Source organism: Rhinoderma darwinii, chromosome 12, assembly GCF_050947455.1.
Source record: "Rhinoderma darwinii isolate aRhiDar2 chromosome 12, aRhiDar2.hap1, whole genome shotgun sequence".
Taxonomy (NCBI): domain Eukaryota; kingdom Metazoa; phylum Chordata; class Amphibia; order Anura; family Rhinodermatidae; genus Rhinoderma; species Rhinoderma darwinii.
In genome coordinates, this window is record NC_134698.1 from 68,529,203 (window position 1) to 68,554,140 (window position 24,938).

Sequence of the window (24,938 nt, forward strand, 5' to 3'; positions counted from 1 at the left end):
GCAAAAGTATAATGGAAAGACAGAGCGGATACAAAAGAAAGTAAAAGCATCCGTGTATGGCTCAAAAAACTGCCACGAAAACTGAATGCGTGATTCCAGGCTTAGGGCAGTTATATCCGTAGGTTTCGTTTTCTTATATCTTTTAAAGTACTGCAAACTATCTACACAATACTTTTAGGTTCTGGAGCATCCCTAGAAATACTGATTGTAACTTATCGAGAAAATTGATAATTCCTTTAAAGAGGCTCTGTCACCACATTGTAAGTGGCCTATCTTGTACATGATGTGATCGGCGCTGTAATGTAGATTACACCCATCCATGATTCACAAGGCTGTGCGGCTGACATTGTATTTGGACTTCACAGGATATGTCAGATAGATGTGGGTCCCACCTCTGGGATCTGCACCTATGTCTAGATTGGGGCCCCCTAAACCCCGTTCTATCTTTGCTGCCCCCCGGCCACTTACTGACTACATTGTCGAGAGTTACGGAAACAGCGTAACTCGCTAAGCTACGCTGTTTCAGTAACTCTCATAGTAGTGAATGACCGCTACAGAAGCAACGTAGCATGCGAGCTACGCTGTTTCCGTAACTACTATTCAGTTCTATGGGAGTTACGGAAACAGCATAGCTCAGCGAGTTACGCTGTTTTTGTAACTCCCAACCATATAATCGGTAAGTGGCCGGGAGGCAGCGTTAGCACACAAAGCTAGAACGGTGTTTAGGGGGCCCCGTTCTAGAGCTAGGTGCAGGTCCCAGAGGTGGGACCCGCATCTATCTGACATATCCTATGGATATGTCATAAATGTCCTTCATGGGAAAACCCCTTTAAGTGAAATACAATCAAGTTCACCTTTGGAAATCTACTTTTATATGCTGGCAATGTTTCTCGACTCCAGTCCTCAAGCCCCCCTGAACAGGACATGATTTGAGGATATCCCATAGAGGGAATACCTGCCGTGACAGCTATGATGGATCCGTTTCCCCTGACATGGTAGCTGCAATGGGTTTGTTTTTTTGATATTGCATTACACACACACATGGCCGCACAGAATGCTAAAGCGTTACATGAAAATAATACTCGTGGTAATATTGCTTATGGAATAAAGCTCTGAGGGTTATTATATAAAGTATTTTACCTATAGTCAGGAAATGGTAATCTGACGAGAACATGGAAATATATGCAGCGTGGCAGCTTAGGTTTCCCCAGGCTAAGCATTAGCATAGAATATTAAAATTCTGAAATCTAAATTATAACCATGTTTGAGTGACCTCCTTTTATTCTGTTGTGTATACATGATTTATTTCAAAATATAGCCCCTGTTTCCATACGTGACATATCCGTGGTGTTTTGTCTGCAGGTAGATGCATTTGAAGCACATTGAAAGTGCTGGTAGATGGCAGCTGGGTTATGGGTCATTCGTGGTCACACTTGCGGGGTATATGCCAGGTCATGGTCAACCGGAGCAGCTGCTACTGCTGATAGTAATTCTTTGGGATTTAACACATAATCTACCCCTGTGTAAGGAGCATTTTATAATAGACTAGCCACAGGTAGGAAGATATCTTGGTTGCAACTACTAATGTTGTGCCTGTAGCTTTATTCAGACGAACGTGTGTGATATCGGCCTTGAGTCTATTGAGGGATCCGTGAAACTGGACAAAAATAGGACATGTCCTTTTTTTACACGGGCCCTTTCACACGGTCCGTTAAAACAACGGCCGTGTGAACAGCCCCATAGAAATACATGCAGCCGTGTGACGGCTGTTAAAAAAAAAACGTTAATCACACAGACAATTTATAAGTTCGTCTGAATTAGCACAAAGGCAGAGTTCACACATGGGTCGGGCCTTTCCATTTTTCTGCTCCATCAGAGGAGCAGAACAAGGGAAAACCGGAAGCGACCATTCTGTTGCACCGTTGACCTTAATGGGTTCCGCCAGGTTTCCGTTGGGGTGTGCGTGGTTTTACAGGAAACAATAGCACAGCATGCTGTGCTATTGTTTTCGGTAGTCTCGGCCAGATCTGCGAAGGAGGCCCCTAACTGAGCCTCCAACGCAGATGTCAACGAGGCCTTCTGTGCCTCTTGTGCATCGTTGGAACATTCATCAAACCTTCTAGAAGTTGCTACGTTTGCCTCGTATTCGCCTGCTTTTTATTTTCTCCGTCTGTTACTTTTTAGCTCTTCTCCATTGGCGCACAACTATGAGTGACTACATCTTAGCTACATTGTCTGAAGGCAGGCTGAGGTAGTCTGTTACTCTTCAGAGGCACTTACTGCTGATCTGTTCTTACAATGCAGTTCTGCTGGATCAGATTGGCTGTTGTGTAGAAGTACAAGCTTATGAGGACATCCGGGCATTTCCATTGCAGCAAGGATAGAATGATTAGAAACTACAAGCAGTAAAAACATGATTATGAGGTAGATTATCAGGCAAATAAGTGATCCTGGAGATCCACTTCCAGAACATTTTCTATTCATATTAACAAAAACTTGGGCAGACGTGGACACTTCCTTTTAGTATCTTCCTAGGATGATTCTATTTTACAGCCAAGCTCGTCTTAGGATGAGCTTCTGCTCTACTTTGTAATGGAAATGTAATTTTTGATATTGAATACCATGCTTGTTCCGATCACGTGGTTTTTCCCCTCAGACTTTTATAGCTGTAAACGGCTGTGATTATGCGGAGCATATGGGCCTGCGGTTACCTCATTTTAAAATGCTGTGGGACCCAGCATGATATTTTTTCCCAAACTTATTTTCCAGCTGGTAAAGTAGCTTATGTTGTATTATATAATCGTGTACATAAGTGACCGGCGGTAGAAGAGAAGACAGAGACGTTCATAGTCTAAAGATTATTTCTGCTGATTATAAATATTTAGTGCTTAGTAAAAAAAAACACTAGGGGAGCAGTTGCTCGAAGCAAACCGTCAGATCACTACTTTTTGTAACCTGCACTGACTTGCTTCTTGTCTGTCCAAGGATCTGTTGCTGGAGAAAAGTTAGCTGCATATGGAGCTTTGCTGAAAGTTTGAGAAAAAAAAAATCTCTGGACATTTTAGTTAATTAATAAATTGTTGGTATCAACGCCATCTTCAATGCATATGTGCTAGACCATTGGTGCATTGATAAATCTCCCCTCAATGGCTATTCTAAAGAGCTTATAATGGGCACACACACCAGGGCTTGGTAGAGTGTCATCAATAGCATTCAGGTTATTGCTTCATGGTGACATCTGGCACCTGCCACAGCGGTGATGCAGCCTGATTATTATTATTAAAGATGGTCTTACACATTAGATGGTGAGTGCTCTGCCGAGCATGCATGCTTATTTCAATGGGGAGAGTGAAAAGGCACTGCCAGACACGTCCACAGCTGGGGGATTGTCGCCTGCCCCCATACACTGTGCATTGTTTCATTTTATTGACATGCATTTTTTTTTGTTTTGGTTGATGAACTCTTATTTGGATACATGGGAGTTTATGTACCAAAACAAAATAAAATGCAACAAAAATGCATAGTGTAAATCCAGCTTTATGCCAATTGCTCACGACCGGGCCGCTTTTCACGACATCTGAGTGACACCCGATAGTTTCCACAGACCCATTCAATTTAGCGAGTGAATCGGGTCCGTGTAAACGGACCCGATTCTCCGATCCGTGGAAAGATAGGACATGTCTTATCTTTCCCCGGATCACTGACGGAACCTCGGCCGGCTCACACTGTCATGTGCATGATGCATTAGGGGTTTCCACATACTTTTGGCCATATAGTGTATCAAAATGAACAGCTCCTCCTGCTCTATAACATCAGCTTGCAAAAGGTTGGACAGTATGTTTAACGTGACTGTTTGTGTACTTGAATGTAAATTCCCATCCGTAAACATTAACGAAGCATTGCCCACTAGTGATCACATTTTCATTAGATGCAGCTGAATAGCCTCGCAAAATTACTAGTAAATGGCTTCTGAATGAACTAGTTCTAATAAACTCATCTATTCATGAAAAGAAGCTTTATAGAGCATAAATCATACACCGCCTGCAAATAATTGGTTCTCTAGACTCCAGTTCAATTTTATGGAAAGCAGATTATAGTTTGAATTGTATTCAGTCTATAAAGTATTGCTCTTATGGCAGCTGTGATACCAGCGGTATTTATTACAGGCATCCTATATGAGTACAGTAAGTGTCAAAAGTGCACAATGTTTATAACTTTCCCCTGCAGCAATAAAGAACCTGTATAATTTATATATTGACCAATATTACTAGTTTTCAAAATATTGTCCTAAGTGTCAAAATATTCCAATGGTAAATGAACACTAAGGTCTCATGCACATGACCGTAAAGGGTTTTTACTGTCCGTCAAATACGGATCCGACGGCTACAGATACAAATCCGTAGCTATCAACCGTTGCGGAAGCGTCCATAGACTTCTATGTGCGAGTCCGTGCTGCAATTGCGGACAAGAATAGGACATGTTCTATATTTTGCAGATCATTTCTACGGCTCGGGACAAACATCCGTAAATATACGGTGTCCGTGGCCAATAGAAATGAATGGGTCCGCAATTTCATCCGTTATTACAGATAAAAACGACGGTCATGTGCATGGGACCTAAGTCCCTGTTAACACTGAGTTTTTTTTGCAGGCAGAAAAAAATCTGCCTCCCAGAATTTCTTAAGGAATTTTGAACTACTGCCCTTTTTTTCGCAGTTTTTTTCGCCTGTGGCGTTTGAAGCTAATGCAAGAGCCGTGGTAAAAAAATACTGTGAAAAACACTCCTAAACGAGCTCCGCAGGTTATTTCTGGCTCCCACTGATTTTAATGGGAAGGCAGAAGCGGAAACTGTGGCAAGAAAGGACGTTCTGCTTTTTTTCCCACAAGCGGCCAGAAGACATCCGGGAAAAAAAAAACACCTCTGCCTTTTTTGGGGGGGGGGGGTCGCTGATTCTGACGCGGTTTCGGTGTTAAAATCAGCGCCAAAAAAATTCAGTTTGGACTGACCCTTACCAGGTAACATGTCAGTCTGAGCTTTGAAGGGGTTAACAGAAGGTCTCATGCGCGACACTCCTCGGACGTCATACGGTTGCTATGTCACGTGTACAGCCCAGCGTTCTCCCTGAACCCCTCCACGTCTGTTGTAAGATCAGGTGGGGAAATAGAAAGTAACGTGACATTTTAGGGTGTATTCACATATGCAGGTTTTGTTCAGTTTTGATGTCGTTTTTGAACCCAAAGCCAAAAGTGGATTCAAATAAGTGTCTGTCCTTTAAGTCAATTTGCAGATTTTTTTTGCCACGATTTTCCCAAAATCGAGCCAAAAAAACAGCCTTATACTTTTTCTTCCTTTATTATCCACACATGTTTTGGCTTTGAAAATTGCATGCAAAAACCTGATCAATACCTGCACATGTGAATACACCCTGGTAAATGAGTGGGATTTGCTGCGGAAAACTCAGATTCAGTAGAAAAATGTGCTTTTTCGTGCTTGATTTGGTGCAGATGTTCAGCCTGGTTTGACGCTGTGGAAAAGACCATACTCGTCTCCCCTGGTGCTCCGTTAGCGACGCATCCCTGCTCCCATTGGTTGGTCTCTGTTGAGCTGGCCTCCTGGGAAGACATCTTGTACCTTGTGCAGCTGCAGCCTGTGGGGATCAGGGAGGTGTCACTACGGGAGTGCCAGCAGAGGTAAGTATGTTCCTTTTTTCTAATTGCGATTTTTGCGGCAAAAATGCAGCTATTTCGCAGGAGAAAATGTGGATTTTCACTTTTCCAGTAACCCCTTCCTGACATATAACTGTACATCATAGTCGGGAAAAGCGAGCATGGAGTGGGCTCATCGGCATTTACGCTACCCGTACAAGGTTCCTTATAGTGGTTTCACACGTGCCGCTTTGAAGCCAATGCCAAGTGTGGTTAAGCAAGGAGGGGAAGTATTTAGGAAATATTCCACTTCTCTCTTTTTATCCACTCCTAGTTTGGGCTTAAAAACCTGCATCAAAATGGCGTGTGTGTGTGTAAGCAGCCTAAGTGTACGGACCCACGTAGCAGCGGCCGCACGTGGCTGTGGCTCGGCTCACTTGCAGTGGCCAATGGCTGCATTATTTTCTGGGGCACAATCGTGCAGCTATTGGCCCCTGCATGCGGGCATGGCTCCACATGCTGCCGCCACTACTTAAGACTGTCCCTGTGTGTGCACTTGATAGGGCAATTAAATAATGAGCTTGCAGAATATGTTGTTGCTATACTGTAGAAATACTGAATAATTATTGGGGAAAAAAATCCTGAGTGAATAAAGAATACCTATACATTTTATACATACACCTACTGTATAATTTACATATAATCCCCTCCAGACCTGTCATCCACAAGTGTAACAGAACGTGCCGCGGAAGTCTCTATTATAAGTTGATGGTGTAATTGAGCTTATACTATTGGTAATGATATATTCCTTTACAATGGACTTATTGACAGAGCAAGAATGTTGAGATTCCCAAAGCCTTTTTCTACATTGTTCAGGGGCCTTGTCACAACCTGCTACTTTCTCCATAATAGCTACCAAATTATAGCAGTCATTCCCCTATTTCAAAGTATTCTTTGTTAAACAGATCTGTTCCTCTTTTCTTTCCTCCCTCCTTTTCCTCCTTCTTGATTCTATACAAGTCCGATAAAGTGAAATTAACATATGGACTAGATAATGAAAGGAGTTGCCTATCACTCACTGCAGATCGGCCCTGTTCAGTTGTTATACGACGTCTTCTATCACCCGGAACAATGACCAAAAGCTGCTACATTACAGCACACCAGCTCTGCGTGGTTGGTTGGTACAGCAGATGTAGTCATGGCAGCCAGGAAGATAAGGTGCCATATGGCGGCCATGCAGCAGCTGCTCCGATTCTCAAAGGTCAGGACATGGGGAAAAAGCCATCTAGCTCCGTTCTTGTGCGGTGAAACTGGGAAGGGTCTGTCAAGTCTCTGGAGTCATTCTTATTTTAACATCTTGATAAATATGTGGATTTCCTGGTGTACTCGCTTAGGATCTTACCAAAAAAGTCAACAATTTATCTCTCAAAAATGATGTCTGAAATGTTCATGATAGTATAGCAAGAAAGCTTGCAAATGAAAACCTAAAGTGAATGTCTACCATTGAATACAATTTTCTTGTTAATCGAGATACGTCCGAAATTCTGTGTTCATTCATTTCTTAATTTATATCTTTATAGGCGTCGGAGCTTCGTTTTTTCTGAAACAAACTCCAAGTCCCTGCATAGACCCAGACAAAAAAAAAAATGTCACCCGGGTCCCTGCAGCCATCATTTCACTGGTAATGCTTCCGTTGCTAATGGATTCTATTTGTCTCAGTTCCGTAAGGTTTCCGTTTTTTTGCGGAATCCGCATAGTTGACTGCGCTATTGATTCCGCAAATAAACCTGAAACCTTATGGAACGGAGACAAACGGAAGCCATTTGCGACTGAAGCATTACCAGTGAAATCAATGGTAATACAAACGGAAGCTATGGTTTCAATTTGCCTTTCCATTCATGGGTTCCTCTGACAGAAATGTCTGACGGAACCCATGACGGAAGCTCGACGCAGATGTGAACTCTGCTTTAGTAGAAAAAAAACCCACTTCCCATAAAGGTAACAATAAGAGAACAAATATCCTCCATGACTGGATAGGGGGGGTGATAACATGAAACAAACTCCATGTATTCCACCCCCTGGGGTCACTGGAGGCTGAACAGGGGGGGGGGGTGTGTGTGAGTGTGACCATAAGAGGCTGTGATCATTCTTCCTGCTCTCACTTGCAGCTCCCCACCTCCCTCCCTAGGTTTTGTGTGTGGGAGGGAGTAAAACTTTTCATCCTGCTCCCCAACTGCAAACAATTGCTGCGCCCCGAATATTGCACCTAGAGTTTTGAGCCTGCAATAATTTGAAAGTGAATATTCTGGATATTAATAGCCCTTATAAAGTAGTCGCGGCAAGCGTTTAAAGTCATGACGTATTACATATCTCTTGGCAGTGAAATGGTTAATGGGGTATTATTATTATGATTGTCTTCAAACGTTAAGGCATGTTGCTAGGATATGTTATAACCTTCTGATAGATCCAAAAAAACAAAGGAATCCTGGTCATTTCACAATTTTTTCTACACAGGACTGCTCTGTCCGCCGCTTTGCAGGGAACTGCAACCTAGCTACATTGAACTAAATGGAGCTGTGCTGTAGTTCCCAGCACAGCGGGAGAAATGCCGAGAGGACCTCTTTGCTCACTGTGCAAAAACAATCTGTGACGTAGCCGCCGCTACTAATAAGCACTGAGGCCCCTTCTTTATAAGAATTGTGGGGGTCCTGCCCATCGGACTCCAACTGATGAGGAAGTGACGTCACTTCCTATAGTGGGAAAACTTCTGTAATACCAAAATAATTACTCCATTGGATACACTGCAAACATGCAGGTTTTTTTTTTATGTCCTTTTGGTTTTCCTGATCTAAATTTGTTACACGTCTTTATTCTGCTCATGTACATGGCTTGTGCCTTTTAATTATCTCCGTGATCTTCTATAGACCTCCTGTCCTATCTTGTTACAAATATTGAAAATTAGAGAAGATGTCCATGCTCTCAAATTGTGACCTTTAAAGTGAATCTGGCAAGTAACAACCGTGTTTTGCATAGACGTCACCAGGATCATTGGGTGGCATATTACATAGTGCAGATTGGTCCTGTATTTGGATATGTAAATTGTACGTGCCTTTATTTATTTACATTTCCCAAAGCACAGCAATCCTACATGTAGTTTCCTCCGTCATGGCGTCTACTGTGAACCTGGCAGCAACTAACATACTCCATTTTCACTGTAAAGCCTCGCGCTATTTGCTGCACTCTGGGGAAGATTTATCAAAACTGGTGAAAATGAAAAGTTGCTTATAAGCAACTAATCAGCTTGAGTAGATCGGCTAAAACAAGCCTGTGTAACCTGGAGAGAGACTCCTTCGTTATGGAAAGATTTTCCTTCACTATGTTCTCAAATGGTGGTCACCTAGACAGCAAGCCTAGTGGTTGCTAGGCAACCTGAAATATTACAGCCTGCAAAGTACACTATAGGGCAGGGGCCCTCAACTGGTGGACCGCGGTCCGAACGTGGACCATGGACGCCAGTTGTCCAGACCAGCGTCTCGAACAACGGGCATCTGGGGCAGAAGCCCAGATTTTTGGCCTGGTGCCCCAGGCGCCTGCCACATTCAATTGTATCTGCATCCTCAGGACGCAATACAATTGAATACTATGGCGGAGCAGGCTCATAGGCTGCAGGTCTAACGTGGCTGAGGAGGCTGTGCAACGCTGTTCGTCATGGGAACAGGGCTAGTGAAGTATAAATTTGTTTCGTTTGTTTGAGGGAACTATCTACAGGGGCACTGTGGCACTATCTAAAAGGAGTATTGTCTACAGGGGGCACTGTGTGGCAGCTATCTAGAAAGGGCACTATGTGTGGCACTCTTTAAGGGGCATTGCGTGGCACTATCTACAGGAACAGATAAGCCTCAGATTTCTGCCGCAAATCCGACCGTATGAATATAGCCTTACTGTTGGTGCTCAGCTTGGACTTTTACCTGACGGCAGACCCATGTTAATGGACCTTCACTAAGAATAGTTGACTACCTCTGCTATAGGGTAACGGGGTGAAAGTAAATAAACATAGATGCTGCAAAGTACTGTAATGCTTCTTATACTCTGTGTATGCAGTTACTGCGGGGGAGATGGAGGTAGGTGTTTTGTTTCTTCAATCCTAATTCTTCTGATATCATTCTTGTAAAATATTGTGGATATTATTTGTTGCTGGCGGTATATACTGCTGTATGTTGAGATTGCTGAGCCCGCTTCTCCTTCATCTTTTATTAATTTTGAGGAGTACTGGTGATCACTTTCTATTTTGTCTTTCAGATTAAGGCCTTTGGTTTCTACGCAACCAACTAAGAAGGCAGCGCTGGAACAGGTAACTGTCAGATTGTATTTTATTAGAATAAAGGTCAGGGTAAGTTACAGCTGGAAAGAAAAGAGACTGAAGTCGTGTCTTGTTTACAATCCATTCAGGAGAGCGGTTCCAGTTATCTGGTCCTAGATTGCTTTCACATACCCTCAATACAAAGCCATCGAGAACTTTTACTGTGGGCTTACACCAATGTCTGTGAATAGATGAATCTCCATACACATACATAACATACTTGCCGGAGACTGGGATATTGTTCCCCCCTGGTGAGCGCTTTCATGTACAGACACATATGCCAGTCTTGGGTCAGTCATAAGGAATACCCGCTGTTTGATTAGTCTCCCAGCAGAGAACGAGCCTGGAATATCTTGTTCTAGTGACAGATGCTTGCAGCAAGGATGACATTTAATGCATAAAACTAAAATCATCCCATGTGAAATATTAAATACCCTTTGGCTGCTTGTTATTAAAAAGAATTGTTTTATGAAATGAACCATTGTTTTATGTTCTCCTGTTCCTGGGCCTTCTACGTACAGGATGATACTGAACGTGTGGCTTGGTGCTTATGAGTTGTATGTCAAGCTGTGGATTAGCTCTTATATGCATAGTTGAAAACTTGAGAAATAAACTTACTGCTTTAGAATATGGGCTTGTAGATTAGGGAATTGTATCTATAGCAATCCTAAATGTTCTCTTATCATAACTGCCCCCGATATGATTGTCTGAGGCAAAAATCCCCTACAGATGTGCAGCAGACGACCCTAGGATATACCAGCAATATGTAATCGGTGCAGTACTGGTTGCTGGGGACTCTAATCATCACTGTGTGATTTTCCAGGTTCAAAAGAGCTCTCATCCATACAGTACATTGTCTAGTTTTGCAGTTCAGCCCCATTGAAGTGAATAATGGCAAGTTGCAAAGTGCACGATCAAGACCCACACCAATACCATGGTGGCATATGCCAACAATCCTGAAGTATGGAACCCCTTTAAATTTAAAGGGGTAGTCCTATCAGGTCAATCCCTTTCATAGTTAGAATAGTTGACCTATTTGAGCATATGGACATCATAGAGGGTGCTCCCTACTCTGTGTACCCCCTTCTAATAGTCAGAGTGGAGAGCTGCTGCAAAGAACGGCTTTTTGCACTGGTCGCCCATTCATTTTAAGGAGCCCTGTGCCACACAATCATGTGCGGATTGCTGCGGTGGCGCTGTCTTCCTGATGGGACAGCCCCTTTAAGAGTGGGCAGTTAGGAAATACAGACCACCATGGATCAGGTTAAAAGAATATTACTGTATATATATAGTTCACTGAACGGCAGTATTTGTATGCCTTTCAGGCATGTTAATTGTTCCGGGGATTTTTCACCCATGTTGCCCATGATCTACAATAATGGGAAGTCATAAAATATTATTACTCATTCAAATCCTCTCACTTAGCGGATGGGCATATTTCAATATTCCACAATTCTGCCAAAGATGACAAGTGATCGTATACATTTACTATTTAGATATCTGCATTTTAAAGAGTAGCAATGAGGTAAAAAAAAAAAATTAAATCTTGTCACACCGCTCAGTGCGCTGCCTAGGGACACACATTATCACTTTTACTCTCCTTCATTACGGGAATGGCATATTTCTAGAAGTGCTGCAGGATGGAAGTGGGGATGATAATTAGGAAGAGGTCAGATTTTAATTAGACAATTTCTTTTCTTCTCGTGGGCTCCACAAGTCAATGAGCGGCTTATTTTGGGTTCCACACCGCTCACAAGCATTTCTCAATACAGCATAGAAATTCTCAGCATGATCCGTCCCAAGGAACAAAGTTTCCCCTGTGCCACTTAATCCTATTTCTAGGATTGGTTATGTATGACTAGTTTAATACTTAACTCCTGTGGGTATAGAATAGAGCACATCTCCAAGATGACCATGAAATTGCATGAGTGGCCATTGCACCTTGACGTGGCTGGTTAAGAAATATATTTATTATCTTGATTTTTTGCTATAGATATTAGGCCTCTGTTTTTTGTAGTAAACAGCTTGGTTGCTAGAAGTGCCCGGATTCTTAGCATCAGCTTTTGTTATAAGAAAAATATGCACCATAGATGCGGCTCTCCGGCTGTTCTGAAACTACAACTTGATGCGATTACGCCGATACCATATGTACATAGGTTTTTTATGTTTTACGGTGTTTGCACGATAAAATCACGGTTTTAAAAAAAAATATTTCGTTTTTGTGTCGCCATATTCTAAGAGCCACAACTTTTTTTATTTTTATATCAGGAAAGCTATGTGAGGGCTTATGTTTTGCAGAACAAACTGTAGTTTTTATTGGTACCATTTTTGAGTACATGTGACTTTTTGATCCCTATTTATGCAATTTTTTGGGAGCTGGAGGGACTAAAAATAGCGATTCCGGTATCATTTTTTTTTTTTTATTTTTTTTTTATGTTTTCCCCCAGTACTAAGGCTGCTAGTAGCAGCTTGTACTGGGAGATGCTGGGCTGCGGGGAGCACCTGTGTGCTCTGTTAGGAGCACACGTAGATTAATGGGCTGCAGCCCGTTAATCTACGTGGGGTGGTCGGGAAGGGGTTAAACAAACTGGTAGAAGCCTTTACCCCAGAGCTTTGCCTCTTCTGCTGCGATCAGCAATTCCAGTATGCCCGAAGACGAGCTCACATAGAAAGTCTATTAGCCCTTCTTCAGGCACACAAGGATTGCCAATCGGAAGCGAAGAGGCAAAGCGCTCGGGTTAATGCTTCTGCCTGTTCGTTTTAGCGATTGGTGGGGGTCTTGGCACCCAGACCCCACCTATCAAAACTTCTGACATGTCACTATGATGTGTCAACAGTTTGCTGAAACTATAAGATTTATTGCAAAATTCAAAGACCAACCTAACCCATGCAGTTGTCAATAGTTCTTTTTTTTTATTTTTTAGAAATCCAGCAGCCCTGTGGAGAGCCAGTCTGTAGTGGTGGAGAGTGGACCAGTTGCATATAACCACGATGAAGAAGTAGAAGAAGAGGAGGAGGAGGAGGAAGAGCATTGTGTCAGTGCACTTCAGATGTTGGGAGGCAGCGGTAAGTACAGATCTCATGAGCCTGTAGGCGCAGATTGTCTCGTGCCTTCGACTCCACCTATCAAGTAGGCCACACTTAAACCCGCCACAGCCATTTTTAGTTTTTTCATTTTAGTTTTTTCCTCCCTGCATTCTAAAAGAGATTGCTAGTTTTATTTTTCTGATATAGCCGTATGAGGGCTTGTTTTTTTGCGGGACAATAAAGCACCATTTATTTTATCATAATGTATTGGAGACTGAAAAATATATATATTTGTGGGGTAAAAATGGGAAAAAAATCTGCGATTTTATTTGGGTTTCACTTTCATGGTGTTCAGCATGCGGTAATTCCCTTTATCCTGCGTGTCAATACGATTACAGCAATACCAAATTTATATTGTTTTTTTTTTAAGTTTTACTAAATTCATAAAGAAAAAAAAAATTGCTAAAAAAAATATTGTTCTGTGTCGCCATATTCTGAGAGCCATAACTTTTTTTTTCTTTTCATCAACTAAGGCATTCACATCGCGTTTGTGCTATCCGCCGGGCGTATAAAAAGTATTGAAACGTATAGCTGGGTGTATACATAGACTATAATGGCTTAACCCCTTCCCTCTTTAGCCACTTTTGACCTTCCTGACAGAGCCTCATTTTTCAAATCTGACATGTGTCACTTTATGTGGTAATAACTCCGGAATGCTTTCACCTATCCAAGCGATTCTGAGATTGTTTTCTCGTGACACATTGGACTTTGTTACTGGCAAAATTTGCTCGATATGTTCAGTATTTAATTGTGAAAAACACCAAAATTTAGCGAAAAATTGCAAAAATTAGCATTTTTCTCAATTTAAATGTATCTGCTTGTAAGACAGGCAGTTATAATACACAAAATTGTTGCTAATTAACATCCCCCATATGTCTACTTTAGATTGGCATCGTTTTTTGAACATCCTTTTATTTTTCTATGACCTCACAAGGCTTAGAACTTTAGCAGCAATTTCTCACATTTTCAAGAAAATTTCAAAAGGCTATTTTTACAGGGGCCAGTTCAGTTGTGAAGTGGCTTTGAGGGCCTTATATATTAGAAACCCCAAAAAAGTCACCCCATTTTAAAAACTTCACCCCTCAAAGTATTCAAAACAGCATTTAGAAAATGTCTTAACCCTTTAAACATTTCACAGGAATTAAAGCAAAGTAGAGGTGAAATTTACAAATTTCATATTTTTCTGCAGAAATACATTTTTAATACAATTTTTTTTATAACACAGAAGGTTTTACCAGAGAAATGCAACTCAATATTTGTTGCCCAGTTTTTGCAGTTTTAGGAAATATCCCACATGTGGCCGTAGCGTGCTACTGGACTGAAACACCGGCCTCAGAAGCAAAGGAGCACCTAGTGGATTTTGGGGCCTTATTTTTGTTAGAATATATTTTAGGCACCATGTCAGGTTTGAAGGGCTCTTGCGGTGCCAAAACAGTCAAAATCCCCCAAAAGTGACCCCATCTGGGAAACTAGACACCTCAAGGAAATTATCTAGGGGTGTAGTGAGCATTTTCACCGCACAGGTTTTTTACAGAAATTATTGGAAGTAGGCCGTGAAAATTAAAATCAACATTTCTTCAAAGAAAATGTAGGTTTAGCGATTTTTTTTCTCATTTCCACAAGGACTAAAGGAGAAAAAGCACCGCAAAATTTGTAAAGCAATTTCTCCCGAGTAAAACAATACCTCACATGTGGTAATAAACGGTTGTTTGGAGACACGGCGTGGCTGAGAAGGGAAAGAGCGCCATTTGGCTTTTGGAGTTCACATTTAGCAGGAATGGTTTGCGGAGGCCATGTCACATTTACAAAGCCCCTGAGGGGACAAAACAGTGAAAACCCCAAACAAGTGACCCCATTTTGGAAACTATACCCCTTGAGGAAATTATCTAGGGGTATAGTGAGCATTTTGACCCCACAGGTTTTTTGCAGAAATTTTTGCAAGTAGGCTGTGAAAATGAAAATCTACATTTTTTCAAATAAAATGTAGGTTTAGCTAATTTTTTTTCATTTCCACAAGGACTAAAGGAGAAAAATCACCATAAAATTTGTAAAGAAATTTCTCCCGAGTAAAACAGTACCCCACATGTGGTAATAAACGGCTGTTTGGACACACGGCGAGGCTGAGAAGGGAAAGAGCGCCATTTGGCTTTTGGAACTCAAATTTAGCAGGAATGGTTTGCGGAGGCCATGTTACATTTACAAAGCCCCTGAGGGGACAAAACAGTGGAAACCCCCCACAAGTGACCCCATTTTGGAAACAACACCCATTGAGGAAATTATCTAGGGGTATGGTGAGCGATTTGACACCACAGTTTTTTTGCAGAAATTATTGGAAGTAGGCCCTGAAAATAATAATCTACATTTTTTCAAAGAAAATGTAGGTTTAGCTAATTTTTTCTCATTTCCAGAAGGACTAAAGGAGAAAAAGCACCACAAAATTTGTAAAGCAATTTCTCCCGAGTAAAACAATACCCCACATGTGGTAATAAACGGCTGTTTGGACACACGGCAGGGCTTAGAAGGGAAAGAGCACTATTTGACTTTTTGAGATCACATTTAGCAGGAATGATTTGCGGAGGCCAGGTCACATTTGCAAAGCCCCTGAGGGGACAAAACAATGAAAACGCCCAAAAAGGGACTCCATTTAGGAAACTACACCTCTTGAAGAATGCATCTAGGGGTGTAGTGAGCATTTTGACCCCACAGATGTTTCATAGAATTTATTAGAATTAGGCAGTGAAAATAAAAACAGTCCTTTTTCTTCAATAAGACGTAGCTTTAGCGCAAATTTTTTCATTTTCTCAACAAATAAAGGAAAAAAAGAACCCAACATTTGTAAAGCTATTTCTCCCGAGTACGGCAATACCCCATATGTGGTCATAAACTGCTGTTTGGGCAAACGGCAGGGCTCAGAAGGGAAGGACCGCCATTTGGAGTGCAGATGTTGCTGGATTGGTTTCTGGGCACCTGTGGGCCCAAAACAGTGGAAACCCCCCAGAAGTGACCCCATTTTGTAAACTACACCCCTCAATGCATTTACCAAGGGGTGTAGTAAGCATTTTAACCCTGCAGGTGTTTTGTAGAAATTAGTGTGCGCTCAATGTTGCAGAGTGAAAATGGGATTTTTTTCCATAGATATGCCAATATGTGGTGCCCGGCTTGTGCCACCATAACAAGACAGCTCTCTAATTATTATGCGGTGTTTCCCGGTTTTAGAAACACCCTACATGTGGCCCTAATCTTTTGTCTGGACATATGACAGGGCTCAGAAGTGAAGAGTACCATGCGGAGTGGAGGCCTAATTTGGCGATTTACAAAGTATTGGTTCACAACTGCAGAGGCTCAGATGTGAAATAATAAAAAGAAACCCCTGATAAGTGACCCCATTATGGAACTGCACCCCTCAAGGCATTTATTAAGGGGTGTAGTGAGCATTTTCACCCCACAGGTCTTTTCCATAAATGAATGCGCTGCGGATGGTGCAAATTAAAAATTTATATTTTTCCCTAGATATGCCATTCAGTGGCAAATATGTCATGCCCAGCTTATGACGCTGGAGACACACACCACAAAAATTGTTAAAAGGGTTCTCACGGGTATGACGGTGCCATATATGTTGAAGGAAACTGCTGTTTGGGCACGCTGTAGGGTTCAGGGCCGAGGGAGCACCATTTGGCTTTTGGAGAGCGGATTTTGCTTGGTACTATATTTGTTTGAGTATTGCTGGTGTTTTATAATGTGGGGGTACATGTAAGCGGGGCGGAGTATATAAGGGGCATAGTCAGGTGGTATAAAAAAATAAAAATAATCCATAGATGTGTGTTACGCTGTGAAGCAATCCTTTCTGCACAGGCCGGTGTCGCACTGATAAATGGTGTCATTTCTTATCCCCCTTTTGGTCCACACTCCGCGCCTTTGTAGTTTGGGGAATTTTGCTGGGAAAGTATTATCCTGGTATAATACGGGCACCGTCGCTTCCATCGGATATGATTGGGCCCTCCCTTCCTGGTTCCCTAATTTTAGGTCCTTGATAAATCGCCTCTTGAAACAGAAGAAATGTTCTCCTCGGGCACAACTGCATATTTTTTTATTTCCTGACTTATTGGAGCCATAACTAATTTTATTTTTCATAGACGTAGCGGTATGAGGGCTGGTTTGTTGCGGGACGAGCTGTAGTTATTATTGGTACCATTTTGGGGTACATGTGACTTTTTGATCACCTTTTATCCTATTTTTTGGGATGCCAGGTAAACCAAAAAACGCAATTCTGGCACAGCTTTTTTTGGTTTTTTTTTATACAGAGTTCACCACGCATTATAAACTACATGTTACCTTTATTCTGCGGGTCAGTACGATTCCGGCGATACCTCATTTATAGAACTTTTTTATGTTTTACAACTTTTTGCACAATAAAATTACTTTTGTAAAAAGAATGTATTTTTTCTGTCGCCAAGTTGTGAGAACCATAACGTTTTAATTTTTTTGTCGACGGAGTTGTATGAGGGCTTGTTTTTTGCGGGACGAGCTATAGTTTTTATAGGTACCATTTTTGGATACGTGCGACTTTTTGATCACTTTTTATTGTAATATTTGTAGGGCAAAGTGACTAAAAAACAGAAACTCTGGTAACGTTTTTTACGGGTTTTTTTTACGCTGTTCACCGCGTGCAATAAATAATATAATATTTTGATACCTCCGGTCGTTACGGTCGTGGCGATACCAAATACATATGGTTTATTATTATTTTTCAATAATAAAGGACTTGATAAGAGTAAAAGGGGGATTGTGTGTTATTTGATTACTTGAAACTTTTATTGTTTTCAAACTTTTATTTTTTGCGCTTTTTTTTACACTTTTTTTACACTTTTTCTCAAGTCCCACTAGGGGACTTGAAGGTCCAACGGTCAGATTTTTTTTTTTCTAATACATTGCACTACCTATGTAGTGCAATGTATTAGATCTGTCAGTCATTCACTGACAGCAAGCCGTTTAGGCTTCGCCTCCCGGCGGGGCCTAAATCGGCTTCCGTAATGGCAGAGCAGGAGACCATTGTGTCTCCTGTTGCCATAACAGCAGTCGCCAGTCCCGATTGCCTGTCAGGGCTGGCGATCTGCTTGTAACCGCTACGATGCAGCAATCGCTTTCGATTGCTGCATCGAAGGGGTTAATGGCAGGGATCGGAGCTAGCTCCGGTTCCTGCCGTTACAGGTGGATGTCAGCTGTACAGTACAGCTGACTTCCACCGCTGATGACGCCGGATCAGCTCCTGACCCGGCGCCATCTTGCCGGCAGCTACGGAAGCCGATCAGGCTCCGCCGCCGGGCGGATCTTGACCGGCTTCGGTGCTAGGCAGACCGGGAGGCCAGTATTAGGCCTCCGGTTGCCATTGCAGCCACCGGAACCCCGGCAATTTCATTACTGGGGTTCCGATGAGCTGCAAACACCTTAAGTGCAGCGATCGCGTTTGAGCGCTGCACTTAAGGGGTTAATGGCGGGGATCGAAGCTAATTTCGGTCCCCGCCGTTACAGTCGGATGTCAGCTGTAAGATACAGCTGAGATCCGGTGATGATGGGACCGGCTCAGCTTCTGAGCCGGTGCCAAACGTTTGACGTACATGTACGGCAAGATGCGGGAAGTCAGTACTTTCCATGACGTACATGTACGTCAAATGTCGGGAAGGGGTTAAACGTAGACCAAAATAGCATCCGTTTGGTCTAGGTTTGTCATGGTTTACGTTGGGATACTGTTTTTGAAAGTACTAAAAAGCGTAGTCTGCTACGCTATTCTGTACTTAAAAAAAAACCTATACGCGACGTAACGTTTTTTTTGGGCATTGATCTCAATGGACGACGTATGCAAACGTAATGCTATACGTTTGTATCCGTTTACATACAGTAAATCTATCAGGTTTTTTTCTATCGGTTTTCACTTTAATATACTTCTTTTTTTTAGGTAATAAACGGACAGAAACGTATACCGACGTATGAGTATATTCTAAACGTACACGCTATAAAGACACAGACGTAAACAGAAAATGGCACACGTTTATAAACCGTTTCGATGGTCCACGTTTTTATTTTAAAAAACGTATACGCCTGGTGGATAGCACAAACGTGATGTGAATGGGGCCCGAGCTGTATGAGGGCTTGTTTTTTGTTGGATGCGTACGTGTGACTTTTTGATCACTTTTTATGGGGGGCAGGGTGACAAAAAACAGCAAATCTGATGGTTTGTTGTTTTTTTTTATGGCGTTCACCATGCGGGTTAAATAATGTTATATTCTAATAGTTTGGACACAGCGATACCATGCAGTATGTTGTGATTTGTTTTTACCTTCCCCTATTAAAGAATATGTACAAGTTTAAAAAAAAAATTATTTTTTTTTTACTTTTTCGAGAACCAGCTTCTATGTATCCTTTATCCATAGAAGCTGTATCGTTCTGTCAAAGCCAAAGCCGTCATTTCAGCTGAGCTGACAATCGACTGAAAGCTGCTCCTGCGTGTCTTTGACATGTAGGATCCAGCTAATAAAGATCACATGTTAATGGTTAAACGGCCGGGATCGGTGTTATCTGCAATAACAGCCATTGAAGTGAGTTGTCGGCTGTAGCATACAGACACCCCCTAGGCATGGAGCGGGCTCAGCCCGTGAGTCATACTTTCTCTTCCCATCTATGACGTAAGTGTAAAAGCTTAAAGGAACACTAAATCTAGAAGTTAATTCTAAAAGTAAACGGGAGATAAACTTGCTTACGTTGTTTGTTAGTCTGCGGGATTTTCTGCATGTTCCGGAAATAATCACGTAGAAATCTTGCAGAGAACACATTTTTCTGACTCTCTCTTCCCTTTTCGTCTAGTGAACGGATAAATGGGTGGGGCTTAACAATCTGTGTGTCTTACTGTAGACAGGGCAGATTGGGGAGGCTCCTGCTGTAGCCAGTTGCTCTAGCAAGACACAGGATTGTGAGGAGGAGGAGGGGGAAATGGCTGAACACATATACAAGAACTATTTATATATTCTCAGTATTAATTGAAATATAATAGCATCAAAGGAAAGCAGAAGGTTAAGAGAGGTATTGCAGTGAAATTTTTTTGTGCATTTTGTATGTCTAGTGTTATATAGCTACAAAATGTGTCTGTTCTTGCAAAATAAAGAACGTTGCAATGTGCACCTGATAACATCTAGCACCCCTTGGCCTGTGCCTATAGTTAAATCTAGCCCTGCATAAAACCATTAGGGATGAGTGTACAGACCTAATACATCTGTATGGAGCAGTGTCTGTAGCCTGTGGCTCTATAACAATTGGGAAACCACAACTCACAGAAGGTAGAACATTGGTATAGGGTTCACTGTGAAAAGCGAGAGATCATATATTACATCCACAAGTTCCAGGGGTTTATAGAATTTAGCAGAATTTTTATTTTCTAATGCACACTTATCCCTAAATATGGCTGCTGTTCTAGTTACCACCGGCCATTTCACCCTTTTCCATTTTCCTTAATGCATACCTCCCAACTTTCAAGAATCACAAAAAGGGACAATTTTTTTTCTTTTAAGCCACGCCTCTAATCCCCACCCATACACACCCGATTCAGCCCACACCCTATCAGTCACCATACAGTATAAAGCCAACACAGATGCCCCTATACAGTATAATGCCCACACATATTCTCCCATGCAGTATAATGCCAAAATTGCCCCATACAGCATAATGCCCCCCTAGTTGCCCAATACAGTATAATGTCCCCCTAGCTGCCCTTAGTGCCAGTGCCCTTGCAAATAGACAGTGCCCATGTATATAATGCCCATGTACCTAGCGCCACAGTGTACCCTGTAGATAGTGCCCCTATATAGTGCCACAATGTCCATGTATATTGTTCCAAACCCCCATGAAGATAGCGCCTGCCCCCCCCCCCCCCCGTAGATAGCGCCACTGACATCAATGTCCATATATGGACAGTAACCTCAGGGGTTTCCTCTAAGAGCAGAATCCCCGGCCAGATGATCGGCAATGGGGATTCTGCTCAAGGAGTAGCCACTAATTCTGAAGCAAGGAACCATCAGCTCCCTGCTTCAGAATTAGTTCAGAGCGGAGGAGCAGAGGGAGCTCCTCCGCTCGCCAAGGACTCCGCAATGACAGCGCTACTGTAAGTGCAGTGCTCGGGGTAGCCCTTGACGGTACTGTTCATATATGAACAGTGACGTCAGTGGCTACTCCTTGAGTGGAATCCCCGTTGCCGATTCTGGCCGGGGATTCCGCTCCAAGAGTAGCCACTGACGTCACTGTCTACATATGGACAGTAACATCAAGGGCTTCCCCGAGCACAGCGCTTACAGTCCTCGGCGAGCGGAGGCAGCTGAACTAATTCTGAAGCAGGGAGCTAATGGTTCCCTGCTTCAGAATTAGTTTGACAGCGGGACATACCCCCGGCCGCATGGGACACCGCCCGGAATCCGAGACTGTCCCGCTGAATCCGGGACGGTTGGGAGGTAGGCAGATATGTCATTAAGCATAAGGATGTAGCAGTACAACCCCCACTCTTGTATTGCTTGCACAACTAGCCATATGGTATTTAGGTGTCTAGGAAAGCGGTGTGATAGTTCCTTTACCTGTAGTGGCAGCCATGTCGATTGTCCCCAAAAGCAACTGAACAACATTTTTAACAACTTGACAGAAACTCAAGGGCCTATATAGATGGCTAATTTTTTCGTTTACAGAAAAATACTTTTTCCATGATCACCAAAAATTTACTAGCTCAAAGGATGATTTTAAAAAAAAAAAAACTCCCATTACAAAGATCGGTTCATTATCTGCTGTATTAGGCTATGGCTACACGACGACTTTGGACACAACACTTCCAAAGATGGCTGTATCGCAGTAATGAAAGTGAATGTGGCCAAGTTATTACCCGCAGGTGTCTGCAACACGACAGTGGCAAGAAATGTAAACTTGCTGGCTTGCAGTAACCTGCGTGTCGCAACGCGGCCACATTCACTTTCCTTACTGTGATGCAGGCAGCGCAACACCAATCTTTGGCTGTACGACATGTGTTGCAGCCAAAGTTGGCATGTAGCCCTAGCCTTGCATCTGCAAATTTTTGTAACGTTCAGCTTTTCTTAAAATTTTACTGCCCCAAAGCAAGCAACAAGACTAAATACTAAAAGAGAATTTACACACCTTAAACCAGCATTAACAGCGGGTCAATATATCAGACGGCCATAATTTTAGCTCCATGTTGTGTTTATGGCCTACCATCGCAGCATAAATCCCATGATTAACAAGACAATACCATGAACACTTCCTTCCCTGCCATCGTTATTTAGCAACAGATTAAGTGTAATGTTTCTCTTTTTTTCAGATTACGGCTGTGAGCTGGATGATGATGATGGTTATTGATCAACGTGGTGTGGATAACATCGGAGCTCATTCTCGAGCGATCTTGTAATATATGGACTTGTATCTATAATGCTGTTCTGTGATCAGCAAAATAATTAGAGTTTTGTAATTTATCTTGCAAAATTCCGTTAATTTCGGTCAGTACTCATTGGCCTCGGACCCATAAGTATTTATTGGGTAACTAGTACTTGAAACTTTTGTTGTTCTAGCTCTTCTTTTTTTGTTATTATTGCTGTTATTATGCCGTAATTATGTTTTGATAAATTTGTACTTAGTATTAAAACAGTGAGAGCATGTATTTAAACAATAATATCTGTTTTGTTCTATGATGTCTGGAGTAACCTTCACCTTATAGCACAACACGAACATTTCCCATAGAAAAAGGATCACACTAAATTCTAACTGGCCTTTTATTTACAGGAAAAGATCAGTCAGCCGACAATCGCAGTCCCAATCCCCCAGTAAAATGCAAGTTCGTTAAACTATCCGTGTAAAACAATGAATCAGACCGGAAAGATCCCTCTATAGTAATCTTTTTTTTTTTTTTTTTTTTTTTTTTTTTCCCCCTCCTGATGGGTCTGCCAAGTGCCTCAGAGATTAGATTGTTGGAAGATCCAACTACAAATATATAATGTCCGCTTAACCCCACCACAGTACATACACATCATATACAGATGTGTCCACCCTTAGTTTTTCTTGAATTTGTCTCGATGCCAATTGAATACAATATTTCGGCATCCAGTAAAAAAAAAGTATACATTAAATGTATACCTTTTTTAAACATAGGAGTCTATTGGCAACTGATGGCCGACAAATGGCATCCGTCAGAGGCGGCCACACACTAAAAAAAAAAAGTAGATGTTTTTAACATGAGTGTCTATCAGGGATGGATGCCTCTGATGGGTGCCATCCGTCACCCATAAACTCCCTTATTAAAAAAAAGTATATGTTTAACGTATACATTTTTTTAACAATGGCTGCGACGTATACGTTTTTCAAAGATGGGAGTCTATGGGCGACGGATGGACACTGCTAGGTAGCTATCAGGTAATGGATTAGGGACATACCTGCTTTCCTGCGGTTACTGCTTGCGTTAGTGGAAATAGTTATATTCTGCCGCAAGCATCTAGCGCTCCAACCTTTCCCCTCTCATATGCAGTTCTACCTCTACCCCCACAGTGAAGAGGAGCTTGAATGGAGCGGCGGTCAGACATGTTGTCTACGTCCGTCCCATAGACTTTGAAAGGAACAGCACCGCGCACATTAGTCCGCTGCTCCATTCAAAATTCTCCTCTCTGGGATCTTGCAGTAAGGATGAACGGGGGCTCAAGACTCCCATTCTAGTGGTCGGTGGAGCCCCCAGTGATCGCACATGTATTAACCACTTGTTGCCGCAGCCATTTTTCCGTTTTTCATTTTTGTGTTTACCCACTGCCTTCCCAAAGCCATAACTTATTAATTTTTTTACATCAACATAGCCGTATGAGAGCTTGTTTTTTGAGAAACAAGTTGTAGTTTTTAATGGCACCATTTAGTATTCCAAATAATGTACTGGAAGCCTGAAAAGAAATCTTTGTGGGGTGGAACAGGATAAAAAAAAATTGATTTTGCAGTTCCTCCATGATTACAGCGATGCCAAATTTATGTAGTTTTTTATGATATACTACTTTTATATAAAAAAAAATATTTGTTACAAAAAATAAAAAATTACGCCATATTCTGAGAGGCAAGGTCGGGAAGGGGTTAAGGATACAAATTAAATCATTATGCACTTAAAGTACTCGCACTTGTTTTTTTTTTTTAAATATAAGTCTAAAAATATCGGGAAAAGTATACATCAAAAAGAACACATACATAATTGTGAACACCATAGCAACAAATGATATCACCAAGCCACTATGCAAACAAAAAACCTGGTACTATGGGCACCACTGACACTTTGAGGCCAATTATATATAAAACTCTGAAAGCCTCAATTGCTCAAGTTTGTAAAAAAAATAAAACATTTTGTGCTTGTCTTGAATCTTGACCCGTAGACCTTGTAAAACCCCACTTGATAGACATGAAATCTTAAGACACTGCAGAAGCGAGGTCACAACATTCCCATCCATTTTCCTCAATCCATCTTATTCACTTGTGCCCTGTACCTCGGGGGATTGTAATAGTCTTGTTCAGAAAAAGCAGATGCAGGTGAGAAAAAGGGTCAACAGAGTAAATAACGACAATGGAAAGCAGGCGGAAAACCGACTCTTTACATCTCCTATTTGCCAAAAATACGAATCTACAGATAAATCATATTTTCTGTCTCTTCTGGACATGCTTACATTTTATAGGCTACATGCACATGTTGCGTAATTTAGTGCAATAATCTTTATCAAAAACGTAGATCTGGGGACGTGTCCTGCTGTAGTCTCGATCTGTGCTTGTTTATCGGGCAGAAAATCTGC

General features: G+C 41.9%; 2 protein-coding genes across 4 annotated transcripts in view; one reads left to right on the forward strand and one right to left on the reverse strand.

Annotated features, from left to right (window-relative positions):
- BRF1 (BRF1 general transcription factor IIIB subunit) overlaps positions 1-23,018 on the forward strand; it is a 212,668-nt gene extending 189,650 nt beyond the window's left edge. For 2 of the 3 annotated variants that reach the window (XM_075843797.1, XM_075843798.1), the window contains exons 16-18: positions 9,945-9,996; positions 12,930-13,071; positions 22,454-23,018. In XM_075843797.1, the coding sequence (XP_075699912.1) occupies positions 9,945-9,996; positions 12,930-13,071; positions 22,454-22,491 (232 nt within the window). In that variant the 3' untranslated portion in view covers positions 22,492-23,018. The remainder of the gene's footprint in view (positions 1-9,944; positions 9,997-12,929; positions 13,072-22,453) is intronic. The other variant, XM_075843796.1, reaches the window with a different exon arrangement.
- Positions 1-24,938, reverse strand: part of BTBD6 (BTB domain containing 6) — a 552,040-nt gene that overhangs the window by 98,467 nt on the left and 428,635 nt on the right. The window lies entirely within an intron of this gene.